This window comes from Chrysochloris asiatica, unplaced genomic scaffold (assembly GCF_000296735.1).
Source record: "Chrysochloris asiatica unplaced genomic scaffold, ChrAsi1.0 scaffold00040, whole genome shotgun sequence".
In the NCBI taxonomy this organism is placed as follows: Eukaryota; Metazoa; Chordata; class Mammalia; order Afrosoricida; family Chrysochloridae; genus Chrysochloris; species Chrysochloris asiatica.
The window spans coordinates 16,833,425-16,855,483 of NW_006408558.1; the positions used below are offsets into that span (position 1 = coordinate 16,833,425).

Consider the following 22,059-nt stretch of genomic DNA (forward strand, 5'->3'; position numbering starts at 1 on the left):
GAGAGGGACTAAGAGCTGGTGGCCAGGAGGCAGACTTGCAGAATGTGCCCTTTGGAGATGTAAATTATTACATATGCCTGAGTGGGTTTTTAAAAAGCTAAAGTGGTGTGTTTGGGGGGCGGGGGGAGATTATAATCATTGTAATGAAACAAGGTGTATAATCTGCTGAATGTAAAACTGATGATCTGCCCTATAAACTTTCACTCAATCCACAATAAAAACCTTAAAAAAAAAAGGCACTTTTATTATTAATTTGCCAAGAGGTTTTCATGGGCACAGAAATTTCCAACTACTGTTTTCTTTTATTGCTGGGCTGTTTCTATTTTATTATTATGATTATGTTTCTCCACCACCAACATAGGGAAAACCCACTTCTCCTCAGACTCAGTGCTTTATCAAGTCGGAGTGGCCTGCACGAACCCACTGCACCACTCAGTGCGGTTTCAAAGCCATTTCAGGAGCAAGGAAGGAGCAGCAGGGCAGGTAGGGCCCCCTGGAGAAGAGTCTCCAAGTGACTGCTGACTTGGGAAATGTGAGCTTCCAGGGGAGCAGACACCATCCAGACTTGAAGTGGGGCTACCAGACACTGCCCTTTCACGATCACTGAGCAGCGATAAAGCAAACCCGGAACTGAGACAGGAAGTTAGAGAGTAGAGAGGCTCTGGTCAGGTGGGGTCACTCTTTTTGCTGCTGTCCCCAAGCACAAACAGGATGAAACACTGCCCGTCGTGCACCATCCTCACACTCCACTGCTGCTGCCGATGTGCCAAGCCGTCTCGTTGGGGGTCTTTCTCTTTTTCACTGACCCTCCACTTTATCAAGCATGACATCCTTCACCAGGGACTGGTCCCTTCCGATAACATGTCCAAAATGTGACACACCCTGGCGTCTAAGGAGCGTTTGGGCTGTACTTCTTCCATCATAGATTTGTTTGTCCTTCTAGTAGTCCGTGGTGCTTTCAATATTCTTCTACAGCATAACTCAAATGCATCAATTCTTTGTCTTTATTCACTGTCTAACTTTCACATGCATACGAGGCTACAGAAAACACCATGGCTTGAGTCAGGTGCACTTCAGTCCTCAAACTGATGTCTTCGCTTTTAAACATTTGAAAGAGGTCTTGTGTACCAGATGTGTCTAATGAAATATGTCAATTGATTTCTTCACTGCTGCCTCATTGAGTGTTGACAGTGGATCCAAGAAAATTCTTTGACAACTTGAATCTTTTCTCCACTTATAATGTTATCGTAGTGGTTACGAATCGGGCTGCAAGCCGCAAGGTCAGCCAGCTGTTCCGCGGGAGAAGAAGATGAGGCTTTCTGCTCCCGTAAAGATTTACAGCCTCGGAAACCCTGTACAGGGTCATTATGACTCGGAACCAACTCCGGCACATAATAACAACAACGTTATTTATTGGTCCAGTGTTGAGAATTTCTGTTTTCTTTACATTGGGGTGCAACTTATACTGAAGGCTATGGTTTTTAATCTTCATCAGTATGTATTTTTAAGTCCTCTTCACTTTCAAAAAAAACAAGGTTGTATCATCTGCACATCACAGGTTATTAATGAGCCTTCCTCTAATCCGGATGCCACATTCTTCATATAATCCAACTTCTTGGATTATTTGATTAGCACACAGTTTAAAAAAGAATGATGAAAGAATACAACTCCGATGCACAGTTTAACTAATTTTAAACTATTCAGTGTCCCCTTGTTCTGTTCATATGACTGCCTACTGGTCTGTATACACAACTAAGTGTTCTGGAATTCTCATACTCTGCAATGTTACCCATAGGTTGTTGTGATTCACACAGTCTAAAGTCTTTGCATAGTTAATAAAGTACAGGTAAACATCTTTCTGGTATTTTCTGCTTTCAGCCAAGATCCACATACAGTCAGCATTGTTACTGTTAGAACTCGTTCCATGTCCTCATCTGAATCCAGTTTAAATCTCTGGCAATTCTCTGTCAATATACTGGTCTTCGATCATTAGTGTCTAACACATCAAATCTGTTCTTGATATGATTTCTAAATTCAGGTTGGGTATGTTCAAGGTCAAATTTTGGCTCTCATGGACTTGTTTTAATTTTCTTCAGCTTCAGCCTGAGGTTGCATATGAGCAACTGGTGATCTGTTTCACAGTCAGTCCCTGGCCTTCTTTTAGTAAACGATATGGAACTTTCCTACCGTCTCTTCCCATAGATCTTGTCGATTTGATTTCTGTGAATTCTACCTAGTGAGGACCATGTGTATAGTCATCTTTTATGTTGTTTACAAAAGATATTTGAAATGAGAAAGTCATTGGTCTTGCAAAATCTCCAGCATTGTTTCTATCACTAAGGCTATATTTTTCAACTACTGATATTTCTTCTTTGTTTCCAACCTTTGCATTCCAATCACTAGTAATTATCAATACATCTTGACTGCATGCTTCATCAATTTCAGACCGAAGAAGTTGGGAGAATTCTTCAATTTCATCATCACTGGCTTTAATGGTTTGTGGGTAAATTTGAGTAATAGTGGTATTAACTGGTCTGCCTTGTTGTTGTTAGGTGCCATCGAGTCAGCACCGACTCACAGCAACCTTATGCAGAGCAGAACGAAACACTGCCCGGTCCTGGGCCAACCTCACAATTGTTGCCACGCTTGAGTCCATCGATGCTGCCACTTGGCCAATCCATCTCGTTGGGGTTCTTCGTTGCTTTCTCTGACCCTCCACCTCACATATAGATATTATCCTATCACAGACTATGCTGTACTTCAAGATAGTTGAAATGTTCTTTTTGATAATACATGTGACACCATGTTTCTTCAATTTGTCATTCCCAGCATAGTAAATCACGTGATTGTCCGATTCAAAATGGCCAGTGTATCAGTCCATTTCAGCTCACGAATGACTAGGATATCGATGCTTATACTAGCTTACAAAGTTCTTCAAACTAGTTTTCTGCACAGTTCAGGCAGACGATGAAGGCTTACGTAGTAGAACTGATAATACTAAGTGATTCAATTTCCACATTTTCAACTTCCAAGGGTATCCTCCTCTCCAAGCACACTCAGCGCCTACCTAGTGGCTATCACAAAACAGGCCTTAATAAGCATGTGCTACATAGCGCTGCGCTCTCCACCCCTCCACTTCACTCTTTCAGGAGAGAAGGGTCTCAGAAGAGGAGATAAAACATTTTCACTCCTTACTTTTATATTCAACCAAAATCTGTAAACAATTCAACAAACTTCTTTAAAATCCTAATGGAAATCTGAGGTACTGGGGAATGGAGAAAAAGAACATCAGTCATTCCTGCACGCCCTCGAAGTCCTCACCAAGAGGACACTTAAATGACTGCCAGCTGTCTACCTCTGCAGCAGCATGTTTCCGGAGGCCTCGTGCTATCGGCTTCATGAGCTGCAGTGCCCTTGGATGTGAAACCATAAAGAGCCATCTACAAGTCTGAGTCCACCTCCCTCAGGGAACCACCACTGAGAGGAGGGCAGCCCACTGACCAGGTGCACTGCGCTGTCTTTCAACTTCTGTGTGCAAGAAATTGCTTTCCCAGTACCTGGGTGATGAGTCAGAATTCTGATGTGCCTGCAGCCTGTTGGGGACCCCAGGGATATGAGCACAGACTTCGGGGGTTATGCTCTTCAACACACCCGCCTATGAGTCACCGGGCTTGAGACTCCAGGGCAGCTACATAAACCATGATGTAGGAGGAGCAAAGGCAAGCTTACGTGGGCCGGCGCGTCTCAAGTAATGTCAGCAGTATCTGGATCACACTAACGATGGCCGATTCTGTTTTCTCCTTGTGGAAAAGATTTGACAGCAGCTGCTCTATGATTTCTTGCCTAGGGAAGGAAACAAAACAAGTCAAGTCCCAACTGCAACGCCACGTTAACACTAACGGCTTCAAAGGAAAAGGTCCTGGTAAAGACAGACAAGTGCTACAAACAAGTTCACCCTCACTGGGGCAGGCTGCTTTTATATTTTATTTTTCACTGAATTATTAACGTTGGCAAATGATTCTGTTTATATAAATATGAGAACTCATATATATATGAGAGGGCTTCAAAATGGTCATGGAACAATAAATTCCAAGAGAATAGCATTCTCCTACAACCTTTCAGAAGCTCTCTCATATATGTGTGTAGTTATTTTGTTGTTGTTAAGTGTCGGTGAGTTGGTTCTGACACATAAGCCCATACAGGGTTTCCGAGGAGTAGCTGGTGGATTTGAACTGTCAACCTTGCAGTTAGCAGTCCACTGCTTATCCTACAGTGCTACACCAGGGCTGTTATTGTTGTTAAGTGCCATCGAGTCAGTTTTGACCCACAGCAACCCTGTACAGGGTTTCCAAGGAGGGGCTGGCGAGCTTGAACTGTCAACCTTGCATTGCAAACGGCTTTACAGTCTGGCACATTAACCCATAGTGCCAGCCCAGGGCTCTGTAGGTACATTTTATACACACACACACACACACACACACACACACACACACACACACACACCCTACCTAGTCCCCTCAGCAAAGTCATCTGGGCCTTGCTTTCCTTTGCCACTCTTGTGCAGAGCCAAGAACTCTATCAAGCCTGGGAGCTTCCCTTCCCTTTCAGGTGGGGTGAGGGTGGTGGCTGGGAGAGTAGAAAGATTTAGAACCCTTCACCTGCACAAAAGGAAAAATTTTCTCCAAAAGCCTAATTGTAGCTCACCAATGTTTCCATCAATGTGTGATGGACAAAGAGCTAAAACAGGTTGAAAAAGACATTGTTACATCTTATTCAACAACTGAAGTTCAAAAAACCAAACTGAGGTAGCGCCTTTGAACTGCTGCCTGCATTTGCTCCTCCCGGCCCCCCCATGTCTGCTTGACATACTCAGCTAATGAAGAAACATGTTGAGTAATAATCCATCAGCTACACTTATAGGGCTGTTGTGAAGAGTCCCCGTCCCACCACCCGATTCCTTAGGCTCTCCGTGGCTCCTGGATTCCACGTGCACTAAGAGACTAAAAGCCTCCCTGAGGGTGTCCATAGAGCTGGACTGTCTGTCGCTGGGTGTTCAGTTGGCAAAAATGCCAGCTCCCCACCCCCCAGAGGCAACTGAGCTTCATGGTTCCAGAATACCCTGGACCAGCCTCTTGCAGTTGAGGGTAGGCAAAAATAAATCCAGCATAAGGCCTAACTTCAGAGGCCCCCTTGCAAGAAGTTTTCATGTCATCACAGCCCAGCATGACAATTGGTCTCGAAGGAAAACCACCTCAGAAGTCCTTCAACGCTGGGCCGTCGACCGAGTAGCAGACTGGAATTAAGTTCTGGGAGACAGATTGCCTTTTGCAATGCAGAGGGCACAGTGAGGATCAGTCTGTCCCACCACACAGTGGCCCCATCTTAGGTGGGGGGTGCTGCCTTACCACAGAGCCCAAGCACATGTCCACAATACTGCTGCCCACTGGGAGGGGCAATCCAAGAGGACTCAGCCATTTCCTGGCCACATTAGAGTGAAGTCTGTCCGTACCCACGAACAATGGGTGAAAACAACGGGATAAGCAGCCAATGTCTGATAGACAAAACTTAACAACACAGTAGCTATGTGGTGTCCCGTGTCTTACCTAAACATACACACATCACCAAGGACAGAACAGAAAACAAACATACTGAGCTTACTAAAAGGAGAAAAGTAATGCCTGCTTTCAGTCTTGAAAGAGCAAGGTTTCAACATTCAAGAAACACACGTACACTGTCAAATGCAAAGCAGGGCGCGCCTGGAGGAGCTGCGGTCCAACTCGCCATGTGAGCAGTCATCCTAAATTGCAAAGCACGCATTGCATTTCAAGACTTTGTACAGGACAAAGAAACACAACAATGCAGAGCAGCCCGTTAAAAATGTTTACAAAGACTGCATGAAATATTGTTTTGAATGTACTGGATTAAACAAAATATCTGAAAATCAGTTTCACCTTTTTAAAGCATGTTTAATGTGTCTAGTAAAAAACCTGACCTCACACGTGGTCTGTACACTGTGTCCATTGCACAGCACTGCGGTGACGCCTAGGGAGTCACCGTTTCCTAAGCTACTCACACACGGTTCCACCGAATCACAGTACAACTGCTAATGTTTCCACGGGGAATGTCTACTTGTTTGAAGTGTGTGCCTGTTAGGACATCAGAATATTGAAAGGGACAGGAAACGGGACATTTACTCCGAAGCTGATCATCACGTCAAATTTAGCTACCTCAGAGACTCACCCTCCTTCCTAGTCTACCTCCTGGGAAATACAACTTCCCTTCTCCAAAGAGAAAGAGAAGTTACAACAAGATGGCTTGTCTCTCTCAACTTGTTCCTTGTCTGTCCCCTACTTGCCAAGGAAATCGCACAGCAGTGTTTCTTACTGAAAGGGCTTTCCTGGGAGTGGAGCCTCAATACATAGGACTGAGAGAGGGCTGACGAAGTCACTACCAGTATTTGACAGTGTTAAACCCCAGAAGAGTAACCATGTCAGGAACGGAAGCAAACCTATCCTTCATACTTCACTCGAGAGTTCAAGTTGTGTGTTAACTTGGCTGGGCCAGGAGCTCAATGGCTTGGCAGTTACAAAGTAGGAATCCCCATGATGAGCTGGACTAGAATCGTCTCCCTGGTGAGATCTGCTCTGAGCAGTCAATGCACTGACAGTGCTTTGGGGCTGTGATCTGTTTTCACTATACTGGACATCCAGGCAAAGCTGGCTGGCTTTCTGCTGGGTCTGGATTCTGCAGCTGGCTCAGCATCTGACTTCCAGTTCTTTGGGCTTGAGCCAGCAGCCTGCAGTATTGTGTGCCGATCCTGGCCGATGCTGGCATTGGATTAGATTCATTTTCAGCCAGAAGCCTGCCTTATGACAGGCCGATCTTGGAATCCTTGGACACACAGACTTGGCACTTGCCCACCTCTACACTGATGTGAGCAATTTCCTCTACATAAACCTCTCTGTGTGTGTGTGTGTTTACAAATACAGAAGGTTCACTGTTTTGCTTCTCTAGTGAACCCAGTCTAAGACAGCAGTGCTAACTGCACTTACCAAGGCAGAGGCGGAAGTGCCCGGCTGTCTCCCCTACCATCACCCTCAGCTGTCTGGACACAGCCTGGTTTAGCTCTCCTGGGCTGTGGTAACAAATAGCATGAGTGGGAGGGTGGAACAGCCAGGAGGTTAGAAGTCCTAATACAGGGTGGGAGCTCTATGGGAAGGTGTTTTCTCTTTGTCAGCTGTGGAGGATGATCCATGGCTCTAGTTTTGCTCCTGGCTGACCTTTATATGGTTTGAGGTCTCTCTTCCTCCATTTCTGCTTACTAACTTGTGCTTAGAGTCCTGGTGTGGTCCTGCAGGATATAAGTTCAGGACCCCAACATCTGTCTGAACGACAAGGCCGGCAGTATCAGAACTCCTATACTGGGTCCCTATGAGTTAGCCCTAACAAGAACAGGCTGTGTTTAATCTGTTGCATATTTTAAAGGAGACTGACTCAAACGGCCCCTTCCAGGAAGCCTGTCTCATTAATGTAACGAAGACAACCCACTGGATACTAGTTACAGGCATTGTGTTTAGCCACTTCAACAACAAATACTGCATTTTTACACAAGTAACAGCCTATACAGGGTCACTCTGATAGCAGAGTGGTTATGAGAATTGGCCTACTAACCCCAAGGTCAGCAGTTTGAAACTATCAGTGGTTCTGTGGGAGAAAGATGAGCTTTTCTGTTCCTGTACACAGGGTCGCTATAACCACCACTAACACCACAGCATCCTATGAGTCAGAACTCAAGGACACTTAACAACAACAGTTTTTTGCACACAGCCCTCTCACCTGTTCGTTTCCTGTACATATTACATGCGTATGCATATTATAGGTGAGGGTATTATATACAGGAAAATACAGTATTCTCAGGAACACAGGTCAAATTGTTGTTGTTATGAAAGTGCCATTGAGTCAGTTCCGACTCACAGCGATCCTGTAGAAGGTTTCTGAGGCTGTAATCTTTGTGAGATCAGAAAGCCTCACCATTCTCCCACAGAGTGCAGCAAGTGGGCTAGAACCACCAACCTTGTGGTAAGCAGTCCAGTGCTGATCCTACAAAGCCACTGCACTCCTCCAGGTCAAATGAGTCTTTTCATTTCAAAATGAAATAAATATGCCCACGCTGAAAGTGGATGAATCCAGAAAAACTACTATGCACAGGCTGTCTGTTTCCAAACTCCCAGATTATACCGTCTCTGAAGAATGAGGCAAAAGCTGTACAAAGATACAAAGGGCTGCATACCACGTCTGAAGAAACAGACCCTTCAAACCAAGTCTGGAGGTTCAGCAGCAAGGGTGTCTACACCTCGAGTAGAATGTCTGATAAAAACTGCTGCTGAAACATGGGTCAGCTTAATTCAATCCTTTCCCCATCAAAGGGCCTTCCAAAGCAACGAGAACAGTTATACCATGACTGCTGAATCTTGTGGTGACTCGAGAGAACACATGCAAGTAGGAAGAAAGATGTCAGGCTGTCACCTTCTGACCCTGTGCGTCTCTACTGGGATCAGAGATCGGCAAATTTCCTTTCACACCTTCCCATCCACCCAAGGTTATTTCCAGGGAGACGATTCTAACAGGTTAAGAAATACTTACCAGCAGCTCACCAGGGGAGCAGCAAGATTTAAAACAAAACAAAAGCAGCAGAACATAGCGGCAAACATACTTTTCTAGAGTGGCGAGCAGGGGATCTGGTTCTGCACTGTTCTGAATTTGTAACATCTGGTCTCTGCTCAAACGAATAATTTCACAGAGCGACTGAGATGCATTTGAATGCCGCTATAAGAAAAAAATGAACAATTGTAACTATAAAACACATAAGAGATTACATTTATCATAGAAAATTAGGATACTTATAATGACTGAAATAACACTAATTAGCAGCAGCTGTCAGCTGAGTTCTGGTATGACACTACAGGATAAGCACCAGGCTGCTAACTGCAAGGTCGACAGTTCAAACCCACCAGTTGCTCCTAGAAAACCCTATACATGGTGGCTATGAGTCAGAACTGACTCAATGACACTTAACAACAGTAACAACAGTAAGCTTCGATGACTTCAAAGTTAGCCCAAAGGAAATATCTGCATCAGAACAATCACCTTCCCTGAATACCAACACATAGAGCTGTTACTCTGGGCAGGAAGGTGGGACCAAAATTCTGATAATTCTGGTAATTTTTTCTAGCTGCATGTTGTTGCTGTTGTTAAGTGCCGTTGAGTCGGTTCCGACCCATAGCGACCCTGTACAGGGTTTCCGAGGGTGTAAATCTTTACGGGAGTAGAAAGCCTCATCTTTCTCCCGCGGAGCGGCTGGTAGTTTCGAACCGCTGACCTTAAGGTTCGCAGCCCGAACCACTACGCTACAGAAAATATATCCCTTAGCCATGTACTTTTATCAGAATACAAAGATGCGCATATTTCTGATTGAAAAACAAAACAAACCCAAGGCAGAAAGTTCTGGAATACACCATTAGGTAAGACAAAGCATTGCCCTCCAAGTACACCAAGTGCTTCTCCTCCCAGGAAAGCGCTCACATCTCAGCACCCACAGGTGCGCTCTTCTCCTGAGGTCTGTGGAACAACAGCCTTACCAGGACATCAGGACCTGTGGGCTCTCTCTCACAGCACCGCACTCACCCACCCCCACCCCTGCCCCAGGACCAAGCAAGACTGCTTCTAAGACTTTCCAGGACCGACCATCATTACGGGAGCAGCTGCTGGGTTCGAACTGCTGACCTCACAGTTAGTCCAGCACTCAAACCACTGTGCCACTAGGGCTCCATGCAGTAACAGGGCTGTCCAAAAGGCAACTTAACTCTAACAAGTCAATCAGGGAGGTGGCAAACACAGAGCTGATGTCAACAAAGCTCTGTCCTCAGAGAATGCGGGTGGAGCGGGCCTTCTCCTGGCCATCTCTTGGGGGGGGGGGAGAAGAGGCCCTGTAGACAGGGACAACACCCTAGCGCCATCTATCAGCTCTTCTGTCTAGAGCATGAGGCCAGTGCAGACCAGCCACACGGTCTCCACAGCTGACCATGTGGTCCTGGAAGGTCAGCAGCCTCACTCCCCACCCCCCGCAGCAGTCCTTCCCACCCCCATGGAACAGACACCTCCTCTCCCTCCAGAACCCAGTCAATGGCTCAGAACCACTGCCACCAGGGACACAGAGCAGCTCAGTCTTGGGGGATCACCAGCCGCTATAACAACTGTTGTGAAGTGCCATCAAATCGGTTCCAACTCATACTGACCCTATGTAGAGTTTCCCAAGGAGCAGCTGGTGGGTTTGAACTGCCAACCTTGCGGTCAACAGGCCAGCGCTATATCTTACAGATGCCCCTCCCCTTTTCTTTGGAAAGCCTGTTTTGATGAACTCCACATAGCCGAGGGTTTGAGCAGCCCAGAATGGACATCCCTCTTTGTGGGCAAGCACCTCCTTGGGCTCCATCTCGAGGGTCCCCCCTATCTTAGAGGGCTACCTGGAGGGCTGGGCCCGTGACACAGCCTGCCTCTCCCTCACCTGGACTGTCGTGTCTGCAGTGCTTGAATACTGACAACCTCACCCGGCACTGCCCGACACCAAAGGTGTCAGAACAGGGCAGCCTGGGCGCACATGCCCCAGGAGGCCTCCCTAACCCACCAGCACCCTGCATCAGGCCCCCCCTGCTCAGAGCAGGCATCACTCTGAAGCTGGGAGAGCTCTCGCCACCACAGGTGGCCACATCAGGTGAGTTACGATAGGTGTCAAGAGAACAAAGAGGTGTGGGGTAGACAGGGGTGCCAAAAGCCAGCTCTAGACAGGTGGCGCTCCAAAACCAGGGTCTGCAGGCCCATACTTCTGGAACTTTTCTGGGTACCAGCAAACAGTCACTTTTTTAATTAGCCACACCAGATTGTCACTGTCCCCCCCATGTTTGTGGATGGGCCGTGCTGCACCACAACCACACAATGTGCCCAAGAACACAAGGTCTCCTTCATGAGCCCAGCCACCAGTGCAGGGGCACTTACATCTTCCTCCTGAGCTGGATGGACAATTTCCACAAGCCTCTGGATGATCTTCTCCTCGTTTAACCACTACAAAACACGGAGAAAGTGGTGAGAGCCCAGCAAAGATGGACATTCTTGCAAACACCCACCACAGCTGAAGTGGAAGATTACAGGTGCCTAGGGACACTGACCACACAACAGAAAATGACAGGTGCTCCAAGGGAAATACCAGCAACCACAATAGCCACTCCCCGACATTCCACATCCACGTCCCAACACTCAGTGTTGGGCCAGCGCTCACACTCAGCACTGAAAGGCCTACTGACCACTTACTCAAACAGGAAGGGGCTATACTCTGAATTTCAGAAATAGTGAGAAAAGCAACTGGATAACTAAGCCACAGGGGGGACAACAAACGAAAGTACATTTCTGATTTCCTAAATCACCACAGAAAATATGGGGGCGGGAGGAGAGCCACAGACAAAGCAGGGTTGTCACCGTGTCCTGTTTGCTGGCAAAGAGCCGGCACCACGGCCACCCTAGTCTCTCTGGACCGATGTGTGAAAGGTTGCTCACTGAGTTGTTTTAGCTTTGAGGAATAAAATGATCCTGTTTTCAGATAGTGGTCTTGGGGAATTACAGGATTTCAATAAAGGGAGAGAAACTAGGGAGAAATCATTTTAAGAAAATGTTTTCTGAAAGCTAAGAGGACCCAAAGGAGCAGAGGAACCTGAGCTCCTGTCCCTTAAACTAGAACATGAAGGGACCCGACTAAGGAGAGCAATGTGGGAAACCCTCACACAATGTGGGCTTACTGTAAATGCCACCAACAGCCCCAAAGCCTTAAGGTTAAGGGAGACGGTAGGAGAGACCCAGCATGTGTGACTCCAGTCACCAGGAACACAGCAGCGAAAGGAAACCAGCCGTGACCAGGCATCAGGAGGACCCCGCACGGTAGTCATCTGGGGGAGCTTGTGAAAGGGCCAGCGCAGTGTCCTCTACAGATGACGGCAAAGCCCTATGTGGGCAAGGATGGGGGTGGGAAGGAGGACAGAGCAGGGTGACTACCAGGAGACACTGTGAGTCTGGCTAGGGTGTGAATTCATCAGTCTGTGACCCCCGTTGCCCCATCACCAGAACCAGCACTTTCACTCCAGCGCACATTGGACTCACGCCCCTGAAACAGACTTAAGACAGTCAGGAGTTTCTAAGCACCCTCCCCCAACTACACCTTTACTGTTACTAAGGAGTGGAGGAGCTACTCCTCTATTAACCACCGACCACCGTATCTTCCAGGAATGGACTTAGGCCTATGACAACGGGCCTTAAAGTCAATCCTAGAAGTCACCAAAGGAATAAATCCATTCAAGCATACCCTTTGGGGCAAAAAAATTAATTCCCAAAAGGAGATGACATTTCCCCTTATAATAACCCAAATGTACAGAGCCCCACCCACCCACCCCCTCGTCCTCCAGTCTTCCTAGAACCCCACACATCTCCTGAGGAAGACTCCTGCCACCAAAAATGTACTTCAAAGAGATCAGCTGTCCCCGGTCCCCACACTCCTGGCCTGCACTCGAAAGCACCTCTCAGTCTCAGTCTGGGTCACTTCCACTGATCAGAACCAGCCAGCCCTTCGACTCTGACTCAGAGGGACAAGGCCTGCTGCCCCTCCTACCCTGACAGACCTTCCTCTCACTCTCCTCTCTCTCTCTTTAGGCCCCTCAGATTTCCACAAAACTCATCTGCCAATAAGGTCTAAGTTTCCAGGCTGAGGTTAAGGGTGGGATGGACTGCGGAATTGTTCAGGGAAAAATGCACTGAAGGGAAAGAATGGGAGCGAAGACGAGACAGAGAGCTGGGGAAAGGCAATGGACAAGAGCCCACAAGAAACCTCCAACCTCACCTTCAGCCCCACTCCAACCTGTCCTTCCTCTGCTAACCCACAAGTGCCTCTCTCCAGTTTACAATGTGTGCCCTGAGTAATCATGGGAGGACATTAACTTCGGAAGCCAGACCTGCAGCAACTCTATTTGAACTTGTACAAAGAGAACCCTGTCAGCCAACGCCAGCCCCATGTGTGACAGGCCCTAGCCCTACTCACGTTGAGCACATCCTGCCTGGGCTGGGGGGGCTCGATGCAGGTCAGGAGCCTGAGCAGCAGGTCCATGATAGCAGAGGTGCCTATGTGCTTGATGAGAAGGTCTACAAAGTCACGCTTCGTCTTCAGGAAGCCCACAATCTACAGGGGAACAAACCAGACACGCAGAGACCTGGAGCTGGACACCTGACCACCCCACTCCCTGACCCTGACCCCAGGAATGGCAAACTCCCAATTCCTAGGATGTCAAAGCAGGAAAACAAAGGCTCCCAAATCATCCCACATTCTTTGATTGAAACACATCATAATAATGCTTTTTTTCTATTCACTTTATTAAAGAGGAGTCTATGTGTGTGTATGTAAAAACTGTAATGCACCTAGAAAGAGCAAGTGAACACTTAAGTCCATGAGACTTCACACCGAAGCACAGGATTCAGTTTCACAATCTTCATTATATTTTTAACAAGTAAGAGAAACAGCACTCCAAACATCAAGATTTCTATTTCCGTCAACGTAGCTAATGCACCTGCTACACATGGCACACTTGGGTTTCAGATGGGCAGGTCCCCTGATTTAATTTCCATGGGGAGAAAGGTGGGAGGAGATGATGATAGGCACTTGAAACCAAACCACACTTCCTGCCGCTGAGTCAGTTCAGACTCCTCGCCTCCCTGTCTAGGGCTCACAAGACTCCACTTTACAGGACAGAAAGCCTCCATGGAGCAGCTGCTGGGTTTAAACCACCGACCTTGTAGTCAGCAGCCCAGTGACTAACCCACAGTGCCACCAAGGCTCCTGACAGGCTCCGGAGGGACCTGAAACCAGTAACAGGCATCTGACTCTGCCCTCAGGGTCTCCTGTGCACAAAAGAGGGGTCCATGATGGAATGTCTGGGATGGAATGTCCACGACAGAAATCCACAGCAGAATGAATGTTCCAAGAGGGCAAGGCCAGTGTGTGACCCAGGTGAAGACAGGGAAGCACCCACAGGTGCTTCCAATACCCAATGGGAGGAGAGCTATGAGGCAGGGATGAGCAGCAGGTGGTTCCACACAACAAGGACGCCTCGTCAGAGCTGGCTTCTCTACACAAGGAGGTTACACGGGATCACCGAAGTCCTCAACATAGAATATGCAGCATGAATCACAGCTGAGTCTCACAGGAGTTTAAAAAAGCGCAACCAAGAGAAGGAAACAGTCACACATGACCAAAATCTGTCATGATTCAGTGACACAGCCAGGACCTGGAGCCTGTGATCAGCTTAATGGGACAGAGCACCTGCACCATGGGGGGGCGTTTCCAGGACTAAGTCGTCTGTCTCACCCTGAGGTGCCCTGCATAGAACACAGGGCCTAAGCCACACTGAGCAGGAACCTTCCCAGGATTCCTGGCAGCTGCATAGATCCTAACACCTCATGTCACAGGAAATCCTGAGTCCCACGGGCAATTCTCAAAGGGCAGAGACCTGTCCCTGGGCTGGTTCTCTAGTTCTCTGGTCACCAGCCACAGTGTCCAAGCCCCAGGATGACACTGCCCTTTGCTCAGATTTAACTGGGTTTTGCTACCATGGTAACACACATAATGTTGGATCTCGAGGCCCAATACATGTACTCAGAGCCCCAACAAGGTTTTAGGTGGGTTCCAGCTCTAGTGTCCACCATACATGTGGACTGAAAACCAGGTCCCACGAATTTGGGTTCACTTAACACGAAGTGAGGAGGTAGTACGTGGAGGACTGTCAGAGCCCCTCAATTCCAGCTCCCACTGCCTCTGAGGACAGGTCGGGAATCTCAGGTGGACAAGGCAGATTCCCAGCTCTACAACAAGCAGCAGCACAAGACTCTAGGAAACCAGTCCTGAGTTCTGGACTATTACAAACTTTTAGGAAGGTAATGTATAGCTCAACTGAGAGCCCGAAGGAACAGCTAAGCCTGTCTGCATACAGCAGGTACCCACTTGGCCTAGGCACAGAACACCTGAAAACAAAAACCTGCTGCCGGGTAGTCGGTTCCGACTCACAGCGAAGCTGCACAACGCAGCTGTACTGCCCCAGAGGACAGCCTTATAGAAGTAGACTGCCCTGTCTTTCTCTGGGAGAGTAAACGGTGGCTTCAAACCCCCAACCTTAGGGTTAGCAGGCAAGCACTTTAACCACTGTGCCACCAAGGCTCCTCAGACAGAACCTACTGGGCCTGAATAGCTCCCTGTCCTAGGTGTCTGCTGAGAGGAAGGAAGCAGGGTCCAGAGGGCTGACTATGTCCCGTACCCACCCCAGCTCAGGCAAGTCTGCACAGGAGCGCTGCGGCTCTGCTCGTCCCTTGGTGCCTGTTCCCATAAGTGGATTTGAATCTCCTGGCAGGCAGAGTCCTGTCCACACCAGTACTCCCTGGAGCAGTGGTCCTCCAGCTCTCACATGTGCAGGAACCATCTGGGAGGGCCATGAACGACCCGCACTGCTGGTCCCACCCTAGCGCTACCAGAATGGTTGATTCAGGAGATCTGGGGTGGGTTCCAAGAACTTGCTGCTGCTGCTGGGGCAGAGAGCACACACTGGGAACCGCTGTCCAAACAAGAGAGCCTGTGCACAGCAACATGCCAGGCACATCCGAGTTAGGAACAAAACAGAAGGAAAAAGAAGGTGCCAGGGCGGAGAGACATCAGGAAGCAAAGGGCCAGCAACAAGAAGAGGTACATGTGCAGACAGTCTGTGTTCAGATGTCCCGTTTTGGAGCAGCATCAAAATAGAAATGATCACTGTTGGTAGAAGCCCACCACCAGGCATACTGATGTGAACACTTTTTAACTGAAGCTTCATTTATGATCATCCTTAGGAAAAAACAAAATCAAAAGTCTGTAACTACATCAGACTCAGATTCCGTTCACACATCCAACCACTGAGTTGTCCCCACATGGGATCCAATGTCCTCATGCTTCTAACCCTTTGCCAGAAGAGGAACCAGAGCGTGCTAACAAATGGAGCAACATGTGAGGCGCGGAGACGGAGATCTGACAAGAGTGTATTTCCTTCATTAGTGTGTGCTCGCTCCAGTGAGCGGAGAGGACATTCAAGGTTGAAAACACAGTTCCTTTAGAGTCTGGACTTAGTATACTCAGAACCAAATTTCTGGAGAATCATCTCCTGGGAATGAGCAGCCCTAATACTTACCTTCTGGAAAACAATAATTACCTGTTCAGGTTTTCTGCTGATAAGAATACTTAGCACCTTGCTGAAGAAACTGGCAAGTAGTGGGTTCAAGGGGGAATCGTTTAGGAGGAAGCTATATAATTTCATGAGCAAGGCCTCGTCTTCTCCCAGTCTATCATTCATCTGGGAGACATCGGAAGTGAGCAGCTCACAGGATATATTTGGGTACCTAGAAGAACAGGATGCACGGGTCATCGTCTGTTATCACAGTTTCATGGCACAGATTTAAGCACACATCAGAAAGGCTTCCGGACATCTTGTGAAAACAACAAAATCTTCTGGGAATGAGAAAAATCGTTTCAATGCATTCTACCCAGATGAAAGTGAATTTTCTAATGTGTTAGAAGTCTTGCTTCTAAACCAAGTCTCAAGAAGAGCACATTTTCCCCAACAAAGCCAGCGCACCCCTAGGACTCAGGGCAGGTGGAGGAGGAAGAGTTCTGAAGGAGGCGTTTGAAGGTGACCGGGCTGCAGCATGCCTAAGCAACTGTCGGGTTCTGGTCCCAGGACACGCACTGCACACGGTACCTTGTCGGCGCCTTGCAGACAGCTGAGCAGTCGTCTCCATTTTAAAAAAAAAAATTGTTTTTTTGGGGGGTGGGCCTTGCAAATGGTCTTTTGGGGTCGTTTTGAGGGAGGTTTATCAAGTGTTCCATCTTCTCTTGATCTTGTTCAAGTAAATAACCCAACCTACTAAAGTGGTGAGCCGCCCTCAGCCTGAGTTACACGGCAGAAACTGCAGGCGGAAAATATTCTTCATGCTCCCTTCCCAGGTCTCTGGGGTTTAGCGGAGACACACAGCGAACCACCTCGCTGTCTCTCACTCCACAGGAAATAGTGGTATGCCTACTGGGGACCTGCTCACTGGCTCTTCAGACTCCATAGCTTTAGAAAGACCGGCACCCCACAGCAGACTGTCTTCTTAAAACTGGGCAGATCCTTTTTCTCACTCCTTGCTGCAAACTCCTTAGTAACCATGGAGCCTGAGCCCATCCAGCCTGCCCTCCACCTCACTGACAGGACCAGTCTCTGCACTCCCACACCTTCCTGGAAAGCTGCCAGGCTCAGCTCCAATGCTGACCATGACAGGGAGGGAGGGGGCCAATAGCTACAGGCAGCTGTGTGACCAGAGAGAGGCAGGGCCTGTGGGCAGGAGCCTGCATGGCACAGCACAAGGTGCTCTGAGGCAGAAACTCCGATTTTGAATTCCCTGCCCTATCAACTGACAACCGACCAGAGAGTCACAGACCTCAGAGGAGGAAGGCTACACACTAGGAGAGGGTCCCAAAAGGCGGCTGGGAAGGGAGGAAACCCATGGGAAGGAGGAGAACAGCAATGGCAGGTGAGCAGGCACGAGATTCCCCCGCCAGTGGCTTCCGCTATGGGTTTGTGGCTCCATGAAGATCAAGGGCCCCTCATTGATGGGACACACGAGTTCATACACTGTCCCCCCCAGGAGAGAGTAAAGCAGTGGTCAGAGGTGCAGCTTCTGGGCCACACCACTTGGTTCAAAAGCTACTTTCACTGTTCACTGTATTTTTCCACATATAATGCACCCACACAAATATCACACAATCACATAGCAATAATAAAAACCTACCATGTGAGGCTGTTTGTAAAAACTGTATAATGCAATCATTACTTGCAAAAAAGGTATGGTGCAAGCTGTGTGTCCTTGCACAAGTTACTTAACCTCTCTGGGCTTCGTTTGCAACATTAGGACAACAGTCTATCTCCTGGGAAGAGGGCCTGGTATGCACCATGCCAACTGCTTTTATTCCTCTTTAGTTTCTACTATAAAACTGCAAAAATGCTGCTATGGCAGGGGTAAGGAGTAGTTCTCAACTGGCCCAATTTGTAAATTGCTGGCAAATACAAGGCAGCCGCTCTCAATCCCGTCAGCGGCCCCCACAGCACAGCCTCCTTGCCAATTCACCCTGTCTAGCGGCCTACACCCAGGTGCTATGAAGGAATTCCAAAGCAGGGCCTTTTTCTTTTACAGTGGTATTTCTGCTGCCAAATGTGTTCCGCCTCCCTTTTTTTGTTGTGTTCCGTTTTGTTTTAAGGATACTGACCTCTGAGTTGAAGCTTTCACTGAATGCTAGTTGACAATTTTAATGGCTGGCAGAGAGCATGACGTCCTGAAGACATAAGCCACCAGCAACTTGAAAGCATTAATAAGTACGATTTCCCTGACAGCAAAATCTCCCCCAGAAATGAAAAGACGTCTGAAAAGTGGAAAAGACGGGGAGAAAGGGCAAAGGTGACTCTACTAAAAGCCACGGCTCTTCCTGTCCCATTAAAGTTACTTAACGCCATCATTAATTCTACTGAATGTAGGCAGTCAATGGCTTTGAGTGACAAGTTGAGGCGGCAGTGGTGACGGGCTCTCAGATTAGACCAGTGGCCGTTGCACCAACCCACCGTGTGCTTGGTTATCCACGGAGTCAGCGACTGGACTTTATCTACACCTCATGTCCACCAAAAACCATAGCCTGCATTTCAGTCCACAGAGGATTCGGATTTATTATTCTCAGCAATGCTATAGATGTGCTGTGTGGTCTGGGTTAGCCACAACACTGTTATCTTCCTATTTGCAATGTACAGAAAATAGCTGCCTGGAATTGTCTTACTGGTAAGAAACATGTCGCCTTTGCATGAAACCGCCTGTGTGAGTTTTCACTGACATTCATTTTTAACATCCTGCGGCTTTACGGAACTCAATTCTAATGACTGGATCTTGTCTTGACCTGTCTGTCTGTCTGTCTCGACCGACTAAACACGCGGTCAGTGGTCACAGCAGTCCTGGTGCAGGGCCAACAAGACCGCCAGGACTCTACCCCCACTTCACTTTTTCTCCCACCCCTGAGAGAACGTTGAATAGTCTTACTTGTATCTGATCTTTTCATCCATGTCTTGAGGTGGTTCTTCTATAATGAATGAGACTAAATCTTCGAGACATTCTGCTTTTAACAGAAACTCTATAAGCTTGCGATTCTGGGCCTTGCATTCCTGTAAAACATCTTCCTCGTCCATTAACTCCTTCAGTGTTACATCTTCTCTCTCTAGAAGTGTGTCTATGTGGGATGATGAGTGAAGATCGAACTTCCAAAACATGCTGCTCTAAACAAAAGCAGAGAGGGGGTTCATACAGCCTCAAGTCCACCTTTTAATTTCCCATAATGCAAATTAGTTTCTTTTATAGTCTAGAAAGACAACTTGGCCTACAGAAGCAAAATAAGTTTCATAGAAACTATACATTTTAATAAGCAAAATTAGGATTTTTTTTGCCATCTCAGCAAAAATGACAGCATATTTTTATTAATAATAAAAACAGTTTTGACTTGACAAGAGCTGAAAGAGAGAGGGAGCTGCTCCCACCAAGACAGGCGAGCCAGGAGTCGAGTGTATTCTCTGGGCCTAGGTTCCGGCGCTGTGCAGCTGTGGGACCCAAGGCACCAATGACAGCAAGGCAGAAGGAGAGCTCCATGGCATGCTGGCCTAAGATACTGAAAGGAGCCAAGGCCCTCTCCCCAGAGCTGGTACTCTGAACTTGAACTTCTAGCCTCCTAAACTGTGAAAGAATAAATTTGTTTGTTAAAAGTCAAAAGAAAGAGAGAGAGAGAGTTTTGACTTAAAAAGGCTCAAAACTGAAACTGGGGATTTTTGAACTGAGAAAGCTCAGGGAAATGGAGAGTCAGCCCCCTGTTGTGGGGAGAAGAACCCATCCTCACACAGAACTAGTCACCTTCTTGATATGTAACCCCAGCAGCCTATGAGAAGGAACGAGCCCTAAGTGTCAGGCCCTCCTCAGGACACCCAGGAAGGACACCAATCCTGCCGCAGACCAGCAGCCAGGAACTCCGACAGCACTTTGACTCGTAACTGCAAGTCTGAAAGCTGTAGAACAGGAAAACCTCTCCGACTCCCAACTAGAGAGATCACCTCTCCTCCGTTACAAGGAGAAGCATTTGAGAGTTAAAACATAAATTACTCCACAATGCCACATATACAAGGCGCTGCAAAACTTCAAAGACGACAGAATTTTCCCACAATCTCGTTGAGCCCTCTTGAATACCCTTTCCCTCCTCCCTCAACAATGAAAACAAAGTTTTCTTCCAGTTACAACTACAGAAGGTTATTTGTTACAGCTTAGGAGGAAGAAGCAGGGCTCAGCACATGCTATGAAGAGACCATTCCAAAGGCCACTTCTGACCAATGACAAGAGGCTGGCAAGCTACAACCATTCCTCTGTCAAAGCCGCTCCTTTGCTGCCAACTCCCAGACCCATCACCCCACAATGGAAACCTAGACACCAGGTGCACTTCCAGCATCACTTAGGTCCGGTATTATCACTGTCACCAAACACAGTCGGGCAGCGTGTGCTTGTGGGGAAGCTGCACTGAAGAACCCAGGTCATCTGGAGGTGACTCCTCTCGGATTTTAGTTACTGAACATCCATTTCAAAGGCACTTTTAAAAACACAGATCAGAGAGGACAGTAGATTTTGATGCTTGAGGCCGTCCCACAGCAGGTTCCTGAGGCATGTCCACATCACACAGGTGTCAACGCAGGTTTAAGGAAGGAAAGAGACCTTATTAGGAGACAATCTGGGTAAGAAGAGAACCACATGTGAAGAATACCGTCCTATGCAATGAGTGGTAGACTAGACGTTGCTCCTGTTTAAAACATCTTCAAAACGCTTCCAAAGAAACAGAGGAGCCATGGTCAGGTTAACAACCAGCAATAGGAGGACCAAGATGTGTTTCAACATGAGAAACTCCACAGTCCCATGGAAGAAGGACCCTGTGTGGGGCTAACTGGGACAGCTCATAGAACGGGGACCCTGTGTGGGGCTAACTGGGACAGCTCATAGAACGGGGACCCTGTGTGGGGCTAACTGGGACAGCTCATAGAACGGGGACCCTGTGTGGGAGCCCTTTCTTTGCACATGACCAAAGAATGCAGCATGGCTCATAACTTTGCACCTGAAGCCCAGAAACCAGGGACATCATGAAAAGGCTCCAAGGTGAACTCCTTTGAGAGGAACTGCTGACTGTTCCATCACCAGATGAACAGGAAACTGCGAAGTGACAGGAAGAACCTCACAGAATTTATAGTCTAGAATCTTCTACTCACATAAAACTATTCACATTAAACAATTTTCTATCCGACAACACTTTCTATCCAAGTACGTGCACTATACTCTGCACAACCCTAACTCAACACCCTGCTCTCAGTCACAAGGAGTTTTTTCACCTAGGACCAGCTGGACTGAAAAGCCAAAGTGTATTGGAGTCCTTGTTCAAAATGTGTGAAGCATTTCAAGATGCAGACCCCAGAGCATTAAAGCTAAAGTGTTTCTCGGCTGCGCAGGCCCATGTCAGGACACCAACCCCGTCCTACACTAGAGCTCTTCTGAGTTCCAGAGACCAAGGTGAACACTCCACACCTGTACCATGGGAGCACAGACTGTTCCAACTTAACAGCTGCCATGACCTAAACACGCAAGGTACAAACAACAAATACAGACATAGGAGAAACCCCAGAAAACACACAGGAGAGACCTCAAAACTGCAAAATGTGCTATAAACACTTCACAGCTCTTCCAAGTGTGCTATGAAGAGAATGAATATCTGAAATAAAAAACTGTGCATGATCTTATACAAAAGCATGCAATAACACATTGCCCAAATTCACATTTTACAGCCCGCCTTCAAGG

At 47.6% G+C, this 22,059-nt stretch overlaps 1 protein-coding gene across 5 annotated transcripts in view; it reads right to left on the minus strand.

Moving 5' to 3' along the window:
• PPP6R3 (protein phosphatase 6, regulatory subunit 3) overlaps window positions 1-19,454 on the minus strand; it is a 62,494-nt gene extending 43,040 nt beyond the window's left edge. For all 5 annotated transcript variants that reach the window (XM_006860832.1, XM_006860831.1, XM_006860830.1 and 2 more), the window contains exons 1-6: window positions 19,228-19,454; window positions 16,320-16,506; window positions 13,136-13,273; window positions 11,053-11,118; window positions 8,714-8,826; window positions 3,730-3,843 (exon numbers count right to left, since the gene is read on the minus strand). In XM_006860832.1, coding sequence (XP_006860894.1) covers window positions 3,730-3,843; window positions 8,714-8,826; window positions 11,053-11,118; window positions 13,136-13,273; window positions 16,320-16,506; window positions 19,228-19,454 — 845 coding nt within the window. The remainder of the gene's footprint in view (window positions 1-3,729; window positions 3,844-8,713; window positions 8,827-11,052; window positions 11,119-13,135; window positions 13,274-16,319; window positions 16,507-19,227) is intronic.
• Window positions 19,455-22,059: the final 2,605 nt, after the last annotated feature.